The 13,690-nt window shown below is 37.3% G+C and overlaps 1 protein-coding gene across 2 annotated transcripts in view; it reads left to right on the forward strand.

Annotated features, from left to right (window-relative positions):
- Positions 1–13,690, forward strand: part of FBN2 (fibrillin 2) — a 156,461-nt gene that overhangs the window by 107,119 nt on the left and 35,652 nt on the right. For both annotated transcript variants that reach the window (XM_060761998.2, XM_067464466.1), the window contains exons 26-36: positions 4,438–4,566; positions 5,570–5,695; positions 7,027–7,152; positions 7,711–7,833; positions 8,595–8,720; positions 9,215–9,340; positions 9,968–10,090; positions 11,257–11,379; positions 11,703–11,828; positions 12,569–12,691; positions 13,523–13,645. In XM_060761998.2, coding sequence (XP_060617981.2) covers positions 4,438–4,566; positions 5,570–5,695; positions 7,027–7,152; positions 7,711–7,833; positions 8,595–8,720; positions 9,215–9,340; positions 9,968–10,090; positions 11,257–11,379; positions 11,703–11,828; positions 12,569–12,691; positions 13,523–13,645 — 1,374 coding nt within the window. The remainder of the gene's footprint in view (positions 1–4,437; positions 4,567–5,569; positions 5,696–7,026; positions 7,153–7,710; positions 7,834–8,594; positions 8,721–9,214; positions 9,341–9,967; positions 10,091–11,256; positions 11,380–11,702; positions 11,829–12,568; positions 12,692–13,522; positions 13,646–13,690) is intronic.

Genomic DNA, 13,690 nt, shown 5'->3' on the forward strand with positions numbered 1-13,690 from the left:
AAACTCTCACCCACAAATGGGGCACCCCCATCATAGACCTATTCGCATCCCCTGTAAACACACATTGCCCTCTCTACTGCGCAAGGCTCCGCCCTCACGCATCCCCAGGTTGTCTAGGAGACGCCTTTCTGTTCCTATGGTCTCCAGGCCTTCTTTACCTATTCCCACCTCTCCCTCTCCTATCCCCAGTCATAGCCAAGATAATTCAGGACAATACCGATTGCATCCTGATCACCCCCTGGTGGCCGCGTCAGCACTGGTTTGCTCCTCTCCTCTGCATCTCCAACAAGGAGTTCCTCCGCCTCCCCCCAACCCCGGACCTTCTCTCAATAGAGAACGGCCTGGTCCTCCATCCGGACCTCCACTCCCTTTCCCTAACGGCGTGGAGGATCAAATCACAATGAACCTATCCGACGATGTTTCCAGAATTCTGTTGGCCGCCCATAAACCTACCACTAAAAAGTCATATCATTATAAGTGGTCATCTTTTCAAAAGTATACTCAAACAGTGGGCTACACGCCCACCTCAGCACCTATTTCGGTGATACTAGATTTCCTTGTTACCCTTTCTAACAAGAATTTCTCCCTTTCCTCGGTTAAGTGCTACTTGGCAGCAATCTCTTCTGTTCGCAGGAAATTCGGCTTGCCGTCCCTTTTTCAAGACAACCTTGTCCAGTTGTTCCTCAAGGGCTATAAAAACGTTCACCCTCCTACGTCCCTTCCTTCACCTCAGTGGAGCCTAGAGTTAGTATTATCCCAGTTGTCAAAACCGCCCTTTGAACCTATGGCCTCTGCCGACATTTCCCACTTGTCTTGGAAAACGGCATTTCTCGTGGCCATTACGTCTGCTAGGCGATCGAGTGAGTTGACAGCTCTACGCTCAGACCCTCCATACATTAGGTTCCATGACGACAAGGTGGTCCTCCGGACCGATGTTACGTTTTTGCCCAAAGTTGTTTCTCATTTCCATATGTCACAAGATATTGTTCTCCCGGCCTTTTTCCCTAACCCATCCTCCCCGTTGGAGGTAGCGTTACACTCCCTTGATGTTAAGAGAGCACTCTCCTTTTATCTACATAGGACCTCCACCTCTAGGAAGTCCCCTAAGTTGTTTTTGAAATACAGAAAAGACATGCTGGGCCACCCTATATCATCTCAAGGGTTGGCCTCTTGGATTGTTTCGACGATCCAACTAGCTTACCAATTGGCAAAGAAAGAACCTCCTTCTCACATCGTGGCTCACTCGACACGTTCGGTGTCCACGTCCCAAGCTTTTCTTCGAGGAGTCCCCTTGGACCAAATCTGTAGAGCAGCCACGTGGTCTACTCCCTCCACGTTTGTCTCCCACTACAAGTTGGACATACAAGCAAAGAAAGACGCTGCTTTTGGCAGAGCCGTCCTCTTCTCCTGCGTGGCATGACCCACCTCCAGGTCAGTAGCTTGCTATTCACCCATAGGTGTGGATTTCGCAGAGGACACGAAGAATAAATTTAGGTTGCTTACCTGTAACCGTATTTCTTCGAGTGTCCATCTGCGAAATTCACACAACCCGCCCTTCCTCCCCTCTGTCATGCCTCTAGACCTAGCTGTGATTAGCGCTGGGGAACTAGAGCTCATCCGCACACGGCGGGATATATATACGAGGGGGCGGGGAGGGGGGCGGAGCCTCAAAATAATCATTTTTTATTTCATCAAACTTAGAATGTTCCGGATTTCTGCGCATGCGCGAAGGGAAACCCATAGGTGTGAATTTCGCAGATGGACACTCGAAGAAATACGGTTACAGGTAAGCAACCTAAATTTATTGTAGGAACAGGTGCAGGGGAGTGTAGGGCCCTTCAAAGTCTTCTGGGGGGGCCATGCAGTCCCCTAGCCTTTCATAGTTGCCCACCCTTTGTTTAGGGGAGTGGTCATCTAAATCTCCCTTCCACCAACCTGAAATTGACTCAGATAATCTGTAAATCCTTGGTTCATTGAGTTGCAGACCTTTTGAATGATTTAACTTTCGAAGTTTGCACTCCAAATTATGTAAGTTTAAAACAAATAAGCTCTAAATCAGTGCCACTAAAAGTGTTAGTCTCTGGAACTGCCTCAATCTCTAAACCATTGGCTTGTGTTCACAGGCATATTTCTAAGGCAAGAAAGAGAAAAAGAAAGAAAAGGTAGTAGCCAATGAGTACAAAAACTAATGGCTGGGCTCCCACAGTCGATTGCTTGAAAAGCAGTGCACTGGATGATATGTGGCATACATACAGTAGACACCAGTGCAAATCTACTTGCTCTGATGCGCTATAATATCACAATTCAAAATGTCTATGGTAAACTTCTGAACTTCACCAACTATTATTTTATTTATTTTATTTATTTATTTACGGCATTTATATGCCACCCTTCTCATCCCAAAGGGGACTCAGAGCGGCTTGCAATGTATATTTTCATGCAATATATTATATTATTAGCATAGTACAATATCAGTATTATATATTCCTATATTGCACTATACCATTATATTGTAATATTATTAGTAATATTACATGTAATGTAAATATATAATTATAATTATAACATTGTATTATTATTACTAGTATTATATTGTATTACATTATAATATTATAAATATATGTATATACAATATACTATATTATATTATTAGTAAAGACAAGATGGAAATGTCTTCTGTAAGAAAAGAACTTATTTCTTGTTTGCTTTCTGTCTCAGAAAAGGTATATCCGGGGCCTAAATTGGCCAGAAGCACAACATTGGGGTGGTTGGAATGTGTATTTAAAATAACAGCACTGACTACTAATACCAGAGTATCCCAGACTTTAAACATATTGGAAAACATTCACATAGGCACTAGTAAAAGTAGGTTATCTAAACCACCATATTAACGAGTCAGATCAAACGGATCTAAACTTATCTAAATAAACCAATGTCTAGCATTGCTCTGAAAACAAAAGTCACACTCTACCACTAGAGAAAAATTTGACATTGGACTTCAGCTTGAGACTTTGTAAAGCTATGATGAATTGATGTACGCACTGTGGGTGGCTACACATTAAAAGTGAAAAGAAGTTTGTTCTGGAAATGTAGAAATTAAATGTGTTGGTGTAATGTAAAATGTGGGTGGTAAGGCATGTGAATCAAGGTTTTTCTGGATGTGAATGTTGCTGTAGCTGGTGATTTCCTTGTTTTTATAATGATTGCATTGATGGGAAATACACTTGCTCAGCTTAACTTCCAGGCTTAAAGCAATTCTTAAACTTCGGAAGGAAAATAATGTATTCGCCCAAAGCCTTTTCTTTCTCTGGTGTCAAGAGACCTTGCCTTACCTCTGGGACAGCTCTACCTTTTGACTAGAAGAGAAGGAAAATTTACAGGAGAGTTTATTTTGATGGAACATGAAAAGTAACTTCTTGGTCGCACAATTGATTCAGCAATAGAACCAACTGGCTACCTCCTGGAGAACCGGCACTGAGCAGGGAGGGTTGAACTTGATTGCCCTTGAGGCCCTTTCTAACTCTATGTATATCTCTGTGAGAAAAGGTTTGCTGATTAAGTGGGCCCTATCTTGCCCAATCAGTTGCTCTAAAACAGTGGTTCTCAATCTGTGGGTCCCCAGATGTTTTGGTCTTCAACTTCCAGAAATTGTAACAGCTGGTAAACTAGCTGGAATTGGGTTGTTGTAGGTTTTTCGGGCTATATGGCCATGTTGGAATTTCTGGGAGTTGTAGGCCAAAACACATGGGGACTCACAGGTTGAAAACCACTCCTCTATAAAAGAACAAGCAGACCTGATCAGCACTCAGTCTACAGTGCATATAACTCTAGTATGTGAAAAGTATGAAATTCTGTATCTGTAGTGTGAGTACTCAGGGGCAGGATAGCCATGAAAAGGTGTTAGTTCTTCAGAATTCCAATACAGAACAAGATAACAATATTGTTTTTTAGACCCATCACTCCACTGCCTACCTCGGTTTCTAGTTTCAGGATGCAGTCTAGACATTGTGCTGGTTGTCACAGTTTGCTGGTTCTGATGGGACATCAGTGCTTTTAGACTTAAGAGGCAGCACCTTTCAGTGGGCAAAAGCTTCTTATGATATGCGGTGGTCTGCTGCTGAAAACAATCCAGTAAATTCTATTAGAAAAAAAGGAGACTTCCTGGGGGAAAGAATTATCTCGGTATATTATTACTTATCAACAGTAGTAGACATTGCCAGTTATAACAGTGGTAGAAATTGCTAATATCAGCTTCCAGTTTCAAACATCAGCATCCTTCTCGCCAAGTATAATAATTCTAGGATCTCCTGAGATATCAACATTTTGACTGTTTTGTTATTGTTTCTTCTTTAAATGCTGTTAAATTAAAGACTGCTTAATTGGATTTTCCCCCTATATTGAGATGAGGTGACTTTATCTTTTTGATTTTGCAACTAGACATTGATGAATGCCATATCTCACCTGACCTCTGTGGAAGCGGTACCTGTGTCAACACTCCTGGGAGTTTTGAGTGCGAATGTTTTGAGGGCTATGAAAGCGGATTTATGATGATGAAGAATTGTATGGGTAAGTGGAAGAGATTCTAGTGCACATACTGTGTTAAAACAACATTTAATAAAGCTATGCTCATATTCATATTTATTATCCCAGTAAGCGATCATGTATAATGATTTTTTTTTTTAGACTGACTTTATGGTCACAAAGTTAATTGCTATAAGACTAGTGACATCACTGGGCACAGAAAATAGATTGCAAACATGTATTCAAATAAAAGGCAATAAATTAATCTAAATTAGACTTAAACTATATAAATAAACAATGTACACATATATTAACTTCAGGCAACAGATAAAAAATAGCAATGGTATGTCTAAAACATTTTTTTCAATACTGTAATAATAGCAACAAATGATGATGTTCTGTATAACTCCTGTGTGAATGGGGGATACATTCCAGAACTTACCATGGAAACAGGAGACCACAGATAATCATGACTCCTATTGAAATAAATGACTTTGGGTGGAAGTTACCATAGAGTCAAGCTTAAGGACCTAGAATGTTCCTAGCGAGGAATTCCCTTTCGGAATTGACTAGGTCCTCCAACGTGACTGTATACTAACTTCCAGTGGTCACATACTGTAGAATCACAAGGAGGACCTAGAAAATTCCTGGGGATTGCATATTGTTGGATGTGGGCAGGTTATACTACAGTTATCTGTGCTGCTTGTACAGGGGTCAATGAGTTGTTTTTCTATATACAGTAATGTAATAAAAAAATCCAAAAATGTGATATCAGTGTGTGAAACAGAGACCTAGAAATTGCAAAACAGATTTATTTGTGTTTTGTTTTCAGTTTTTTTAAAAAAAATCTAATAATGATTTTGTTTCTTATTGAAGAACAAATCCAGATTTCTTTTATTTACTATGAAAACTGAAAGCAGTAGGTTGATGTTTTTGATGTGAAACAAACTTCTCAGTCATAGATTTCTAATTATTTCCAGATGTTGGTGATATCACACTTCTTCTCAAATTCTCCCTTCAGAAAAAAATCTCCCTATTTTCTTTTCAGACATAGATGAATGTGAACGCAACCCTCTTCTCTGCAGAGGTGGCAAGTGTGTAAATACAGACGGAAGCTTTGAGTGTGACTGTCCTCTAGGGCATGAATTGTCTCCGTCACGTGAAGATTGTGTGGGTAAGTTTCAGTTGCCTAAGAATGGCATTTTCTGTATGAACAATGTTGCTAGTGTTTGTAATAATGTGGCTCAAAATAGAAATGTGTCTGATTTGTAATGCTTGAATGCATTGCAAATCAAGTATAATCTTAGCCAGAAGTTCTTAGTATTTAAATATAACATGACATTCCACATATGTGAAGTCAGAGATCAGTCAGGCTGACTAGGCTGCCCAGAGGGTAGTTGTGCAGAAGTTTTTAACATTAAATCTTACGCTTGATGAAATGTTCATTGGTTTCCACAAGTTAGGATTATCCATCCAAATTTTTAACAGTGCATGAATGGGGTGTAGGGAGCATGTCTTGGGGGCTATATCACAATTCCCACAGATTATACAAAAGTATTCAAAAACTATGTTTGAAGCCTGTAGTATACCACAACTTTTCCTGAGCAACTTGCGCAGGGGCTCTCCCAGTCTTTGATAACAAGGAAGTTCTGCAACTCCTGACCTTGTCTAACCACCATTGGAGAAGTTGTGTTAACAAATGCTTAGACGGGTTCATATTATCTAACATCATTAAGACTTCTCATTAGATTATGTGACTGGTCAAAGGTTGGGTATGTCTGTTACCAGTGAGTAAAGGAATAATTTAGGATCATTGCCTTAGTTGTTTGGGTTTTTAAATGATATTTTGTGGGCAGGTAAACACACTCTAAGTTGGGAGCTATTTTTGAAAAAAAAAACCCACTAAGAAGCCTTATAAATGCCAAGCTCATCCCAATTTGAGCTAGGGTGCATTCTTGTAGGATATTTGTATTTAATCTCTACAAATTGAAGTCTGTTATTGGTATGGACCAGATGCACACCTTTTGGCATTACATTATAATCTCCTGCAAAGAATAGGGGTTTTATGACACTTGCTCTGATACTCTGGAATACTCTCCTCAGAGATTTACAGATATGTTTCTCCATTGTGACCTTAAGACTTATTTATTATTTATTTACCACATTTGTACCCCTCCCTTCCCAATCCTGAGGGGGGGGGGACTCAGAGTGGCCTTTTATGGCAACAATTCAATGCCATAAAAACAACATACAATTAAATAAACATTTACATTTATTTAAACATTTATGGACCTTGCATTGCATAAATGATGTGGTTGGAGTAGTACAGTCTAATAAAATGAGAACAGTGATCATGAGGTAGGGACAGTTATGTCTTCTTAAAACCATAAGTACTTCCCCTTATTTAAATGTTATTGTGACACATGGAAACGTGTGTCAAAACATATTAGAACCCATTTTAATTGAAATTCTGATTATCTATGGTAAACACATTTTGTTTTTCAGATATTAATGAATGTTCTCTTAGTGATAATCTGTGTAGAAATGGGAAATGTGTGAACATGATTGGAATGTATCAGTGCTCCTGTAATCCTGGGTACCAAGCCACTCCAGACAGACAAGGCTGTACTGGTAAGAACTGGACAAATGAATATCCATATTTTAAAGGTATTTAAGGTGTTCGGCATAAGTGAGTCCAATGTACAGTATTTTTCCCTTCATATTAATTTTTTAGCAATAAATTCATACAAAATAAATTGGAGCACCTTTCAAGAGCCATCTACTTGCAAACAGGCAATGTTCTTAACTTTCAGAGCCCTTCCACACAGCCATATAGCCCAGAATATCAAGGCAGAAAATCCCACAATATCTGCTTTGAACTGGGTTATCTAAGTCCACACTGCCATATATTGCAGTTCAAAGCAGAATATGTGGGATTTTATTCCGCTGTATGGAAAGGGGTCTCAGAACTAGTTCTTGATAGCTTTTATTTGATTTGATTTTTCTCATTTTCTATCTACTTTATTTTGTTTTGCTAATATCCTTGTAAAAACAATTAATTCTTAAAAGAGAATTTTCTTCTTTTTCTGACTGTCAAATAAACATTACCAAAGAAAATATTTCAAGGTACAAAATAGCTGTGATGGTGGGCAGTGCATTAATAGCCTATCTAAAATTTCCACTCCTTAGATATTGATGAATGCATTATTATGAATGGAGGATGTGACACCCACTGCACTAATTCAGAAGGCAGCTATGAATGCAGTTGCAGTGATGGATATGCTCTAACACCAGACGGGAGGACTTGTTCAGGTAAGAGAGTGAAGACAAACAATTCACAAGGCATTCACAAGCAAGAGAAACAAAGAATGGGTATATAGTGCCATACAAATCTGATATAATTGTAAGAATAATCCAAACCATAAATAACAACCTTAATATTGTTCCTTGGTTATCAATTCATTTGAAAAAAAATGAACTAGATATTACTAAAACGAGTCTACGTTTGTCATAACATTACCCTATTTTTTAAAGAGCTTTTCTTTCTTTTTCAGTAGAATTGTAATTTATCAATCGCTGTCGTCCATTTACTTTTTACTGTGTGATTATTTCAGTAGTTTTTGATATTTGGAATATATAATTTTAACATCTGCATTTTTGAAACTATTCAATTCCTACTCCACAGATTTTTTATATTTTTTCCTGTACATCTGTATACATCAACATGGCCAACCCACAAAAGGCAAACTATTTCTAATAAGTAGAGTTGTAATTCTTCTTCATTTATCATCACAGGGAAAACGTAACATGTTTGCAATCTTGTATTTCTCAGTATAGTGTTATTGTACTGCATGACCTACGCTATGTTGAAACAAATAGCTCCCCCTTTATATTGAACTGATATTTTTAATTTCAAAAGAGTATTGATTTTTAAAGTCAAACTTTAAAATATGTATTTTATAGTTGAAAGTCTTATGACAGAAGAAAAGTTTTTTTAAAAAACAAATCACATCTACTAGGCAATTTGCAAAGTAATAATATTTATAGACTTCACATTCCTCATTTTCCTTCAGATATTGATGAATGTGAAAACAACCCAGATATCTGTGATGGCGGTCAGTGCACTAACATCCCAGGAGAGTATCGCTGCCTTTGTTATGATGGATTCATGGCTTCTATGGACATGAAAATATGCATTGGTAAGTTATGCACATGTAGCGTGCACAAGCTGCATTTATATTTCAACATATTCTAAATATGTATAAATTTTACAAGAACTATTTTGTGCATTGAATTGTTGGACTTTTTAATAAAATGACATGTATTTTTTTATCAAATACATTCGGTATCTTGTATTCATCATCGTTTTTATATTTTTGGTGTATTTCAGTGATAATAATATAATAATGCTCTATAAATGTGATATATTTCTTGCAGAAAAATAGTGAAAATATAGTTATGATTTCAAATATAATATGTTGCAACTATCTAGTATTACCTTTCATTAATTGTTGTATAAATGTGTAATGTATTGCTACACTTCTGATTCTGCTCAGTATATCTTTAATTTTAATTATAAATTAAATTCAGGGATAGTCTATTGTTTTGTGTAAGATTTTTATGTTAATTTTAGAATGTATGATTTGGATCTCGCTGTAAAAAAATGGCTGTTATTAACTATATAAACTTACAGATGTGAACGAATGTGACCTGAATTCAAACATCTGCATGTTCGGAGAGTGTGAGAACACCAAGGGGTCTTTTATTTGTCACTGCCAACTTGGCTATTCTGTTAAGAAGGGAACTACAGGATGTACAGGTATGGTGTTCCTCTCTAAAAGTTGTTAGACATTGTGAACCACATTTGCTGGAATCTTGTTGAGGCCTTATGTCTTCCTATGTGAATTCATGTCTGTAAGAATTGCACAGTTGCTTCATGTCAATATCCAGAAGGAAGTTGCTGTTGTATTAATATGTCACAGAAAAAGCATAGTGTCTGATGCACATCATGCACTAATGCACACTGTACTAACAATAAAACAGTTTTTTCTATAATCTGGCAAATTGGGAAAAAAATATTGTATTTGACATTTTACAGTGCCTCTGAAATGTCTCTTAATAAATTTGCAGAATCATTTGCATTCACATATTTAAAACACCGGAAATTGTTATACTGTAGATATTATATCATTTAGAATTATAGCATCATGGAATTATAGAGTTGGAAGGGACCTTGTGGGCCATCTAGTCCAACCTCCTGCCAAGAAGCAGGTAAATTGCATTCAAAGCACACCCAGCAGTACTTTGTTTAAAAAGACAATGCTTTCTTAAAAAATAAAGTACTGTCTATTATTTTAAAATTAAAGTGGTTTGAAATCACACCAGCATTATATGAAATGAATACCATAATAGTATTTTGAATTCATGATAACATCTGTTTCCTTAGATGTGGATGAATGTGAGATTGGGGCTCACAACTGTGACTTGCATGCCTCGTGTGTCAATGTTCCAGGAAGCTTCAGGTGTAGCTGTAAAGAAGGATGGATTGGAAATGGAATTAAATGCATTGGTAAGTATAAAAGAACTAAGATTATTTTTTAGCTAACAAATGGTGTCCCTAAATTACTTATTTATATTTGAGGCCATCTTGTACATTGATTAGTATGAGGGCAGACTATGCAGGCATGGGCATGTTTTCGCCAGGGAATAAGGCATTCTGAATTGGCTGAGATTCAACTACTGTTCAGTTAGGAAGGAAGAACAGAGAGCTGATTAGATTCTCTATGGAAGAAGAGTCGTCTACCTCATGTCTATCCTGTCAGGTGACCAGACAACAAGGCTTTCAAAGATGTACCTTCTTAATTAAAAATTAATTAATTTCACCCATTTTTCCTCTATAGTGTTTCACTTTTTTCTGTGGTCTTGTTTTCCCCCTGTTTTCTTCTCTTTTTTCCTTTTTTGAGTGCCAAACTCGACCATGCTGGTATGTACTTACTATACTCCTACTGAATGCAACAACCTACAGAGGTCAGATTATCGCTACACCATCTGGTGACACTGCTTTCATCTACTTGTTGCTTTTTCTCCAGGCTCAGTTGGTATGGCTAGACATGAAGACAGCCACTCTCATGATCTACTCACCCTCAAAATTCCTTTGCCTCTGGTATGGGCCAATGTGTATGGGAGTGACATTAAGATCATCTGGGGAGGCCCTGCTCTTGGTCCCACCTGCATCACAGGCGTGCCTGGTAGGGACGAGAGACAGGGCCTTCTCAGTGATGGCCCCTCGGCTGTGGAATGCCCTTCCTAGAGATATCAGATTGCCCCCCCCCCCCCGGTTGGCATTTCGGAGGAAAGTTAAGACCTGGTTGTTCGAACAAGCATTTGATTAAGCAGTGTAATTGAATATAGGAATACGGAATAATGGATGATGAGATTGGATACTGATTTTACTGATGAGACGCTGATTGTTATATTGATGTTTAATTGTTGATGATGCTACTGTTTTTAACTGTCCCATATTTGTTTTGTGATGTTTTTGCCTTGAATTTTGCTGTTGTTAACTGCTTTGAGTTGCATGAGGGCTGAGAAAAGCAGTATATAAATGAAGTGAATGAATGAATGAATAAATAAACAAACAAACAAATAAGAAGGACGGTCATTGTCATGTATCAGCTTCTGTGAATAAGATTTCCTGCATTTCTTTCTAATTCCACTGATTTTTTTTCCTGGTAGATCTGGATGAATGTTCCAATGGAACACATCAGTGCAGTGTAAATGCTCAGTGTGTGAATATGCCTGGATCGTACCGCTGTAACTGTGCAGAAGGATTTACTGGAGATGGTTTAACATGTTCTGGTAAGAAAAATATGTAAGATGCATTCTGAAGGGATTATATTCTTTTTCCCTGTTTCCTATGGGAAAAAAAGATATTTCAGAGTCCACTGCGGGGGGGGGGGGGTACACATCGAGGCATGCAGCTTTATAAAATCACATCTGTGCAAAACCACCTCAACATCACATCTGCACACAGGCTAGGTATCAGCATCACATATATTTTACAAAGGAAAAATCTGGCTTTTCCACATGAACTTTTGGTGAGTGTAAACAAAAAAGAACATTTGGTGATCATATTCTTGATGCTATAACATTTTCATTGTGGCTTTAATTATATCCAACAGATATTGATGAATGTGCAGAAAATATTAATCTATGTGAAAATGGACAGTGCCTGAATATTCCTGGTGGATACCGTTGTGAATGTGAGATGGGCTTCACTCCAGCTTTGGACACCAAATCTTGCCAAGGTAAGTCACCACTTCTCTCAGCCCTTTTTTTCGAATTTGGATTGGATATCAGGAGGGAAGCCACAAGAAGTACTGGAATGGCTTCTCTGTGGTTGTGGAACACTCATCAGCACATGTTTTAGGTATTTAAAAAAAACACTTTCCCAAGCAAAGATTGTTTCACTGTGCAAGATCAGATGAAAACTGCCTTAATTTTAAAGAAGTTTTCAGGACTTTGGATCAAGAATGCAGCAGTTATATTTGGATTAGTTCTATATTTTATCATTGCTATCAGTTATGGAAAGGAAAAAACAAAAGAAAAATAATGTACTCGTCATGGATTTATTTAAAAATGTATTGTGGCCATGGATTACCTTAATTAGGATATTGGTTCAGAAATATAAACAATTTCTTAGGGATCATGTATGCATATTTTTCAATAGTCTTCAGGGTGTACATGTGTGATTCATTCACATCAAAGTACCTTAATTTTCTGACAGATCTGTAGTGTGTGTGTGTGTGTGTGTGTGTGTGTGTGTATCACATAAAATTAAAAGGTTACTGAATATCAGATATATGAAATGTAAATACTATATTCCTACACATTGAAACATAATGTGCATATCCAGTTTCTCCCAACATTACTATGGATTAGACTTTTTCAAAGTAATATTTATATCCTGTTAGTTTAGTTTATTTCACGAAATTATCCAGAATATGGACCACATTCATACACAGTTGTTTTTGGTATTAATTTTCAGATATAGATGAATGTGCCTTCCAGAATATATGTGTGTTTGGTACCTGTAATAACTTGCCAGGAATGTTTCATTGTATCTGTGATGATGGCTATGAACTGGATAGAACTGGTGGAAATTGTACAGGTATGTATTTGATCATCACCTTGAATCTCACCCTTGCTGTCAGGAGCCTAGAACAATCCTATTTTGGCCCTGTGGCATTTCTGTAAGATAGGTTAGTTTGATAGGCACTAATCTATTCAAAGTCTCCAAAAGCCTGTGAAGAACTGTGATCATACCTATACTTTTCAGTTATATTTTAGTAAGGGGTTCTTTCACTGTGCCTTTAAGCAGACATTCCCAATAAACAGAAACAGATTTCAGTTAACAGATCTCTTCCACATCCAAATATTAGCTTAACATCACAACTGTAAAATAAATTATTGTTAGCCACATCATCCTGAAGCACCCCCATTTGCCTAGACCGAAGATCACTTTCAGCTACGTCAAGTTTAAGGTGGGTTTCAGTTTTTGTAAATACATGTGTGTTATAGGACCTCAGGCACCATCATGGAATAGATACAAACTAAAATAATGTAGTGGTAATAAATGAAGAAATAATGACAAATAAGCATATGGTCATAGTTTCCCCCTACTTTTCAAAATGTCCAACATTCCCTGAATATGCATATTCAGAAATATTGTTATGGGAAGAAAAACTAATATAATAAAAATAGATTTGAGGTCAAATGAATGTAAAGAACTATTTAAATTGTGGACATTTTACTGTATGTCCATGGTAGCTATAATATCTGTGAAATTGAAGTTTGCAAAGTATTGCAGCTATACCCTTCATAGCAAAGTGAGATGTCAAACAGCTAACAGATTTGTTGATAATTTTTATTCCTCTTTATTAAATAATTATGAATGATAATGATTTATAATTTAACATGCATTTTTATTGATTTATTTTAGATATTGATGAGTGTGCTGATCCTATAAACTGTGTCAATGGTTTCTGTGTAAATACTCCAGGAAGATATGAGTGTAACTGTCCCCCAGATTTCCAGCTGAACCCAACAGGAGTTGGGTGTGTTGGTCAGTATGACTATTATAAGTTTAAGCAAAAAGGCAAAGAGCATC

The sequence above is a fragment of the Anolis sagrei genome, chromosome 2, assembly GCF_037176765.1.
Source record: "Anolis sagrei isolate rAnoSag1 chromosome 2, rAnoSag1.mat, whole genome shotgun sequence".
In the NCBI taxonomy this organism is placed as follows: Eukaryota; Metazoa; Chordata; class Lepidosauria; order Squamata; family Dactyloidae; genus Anolis; species Anolis sagrei.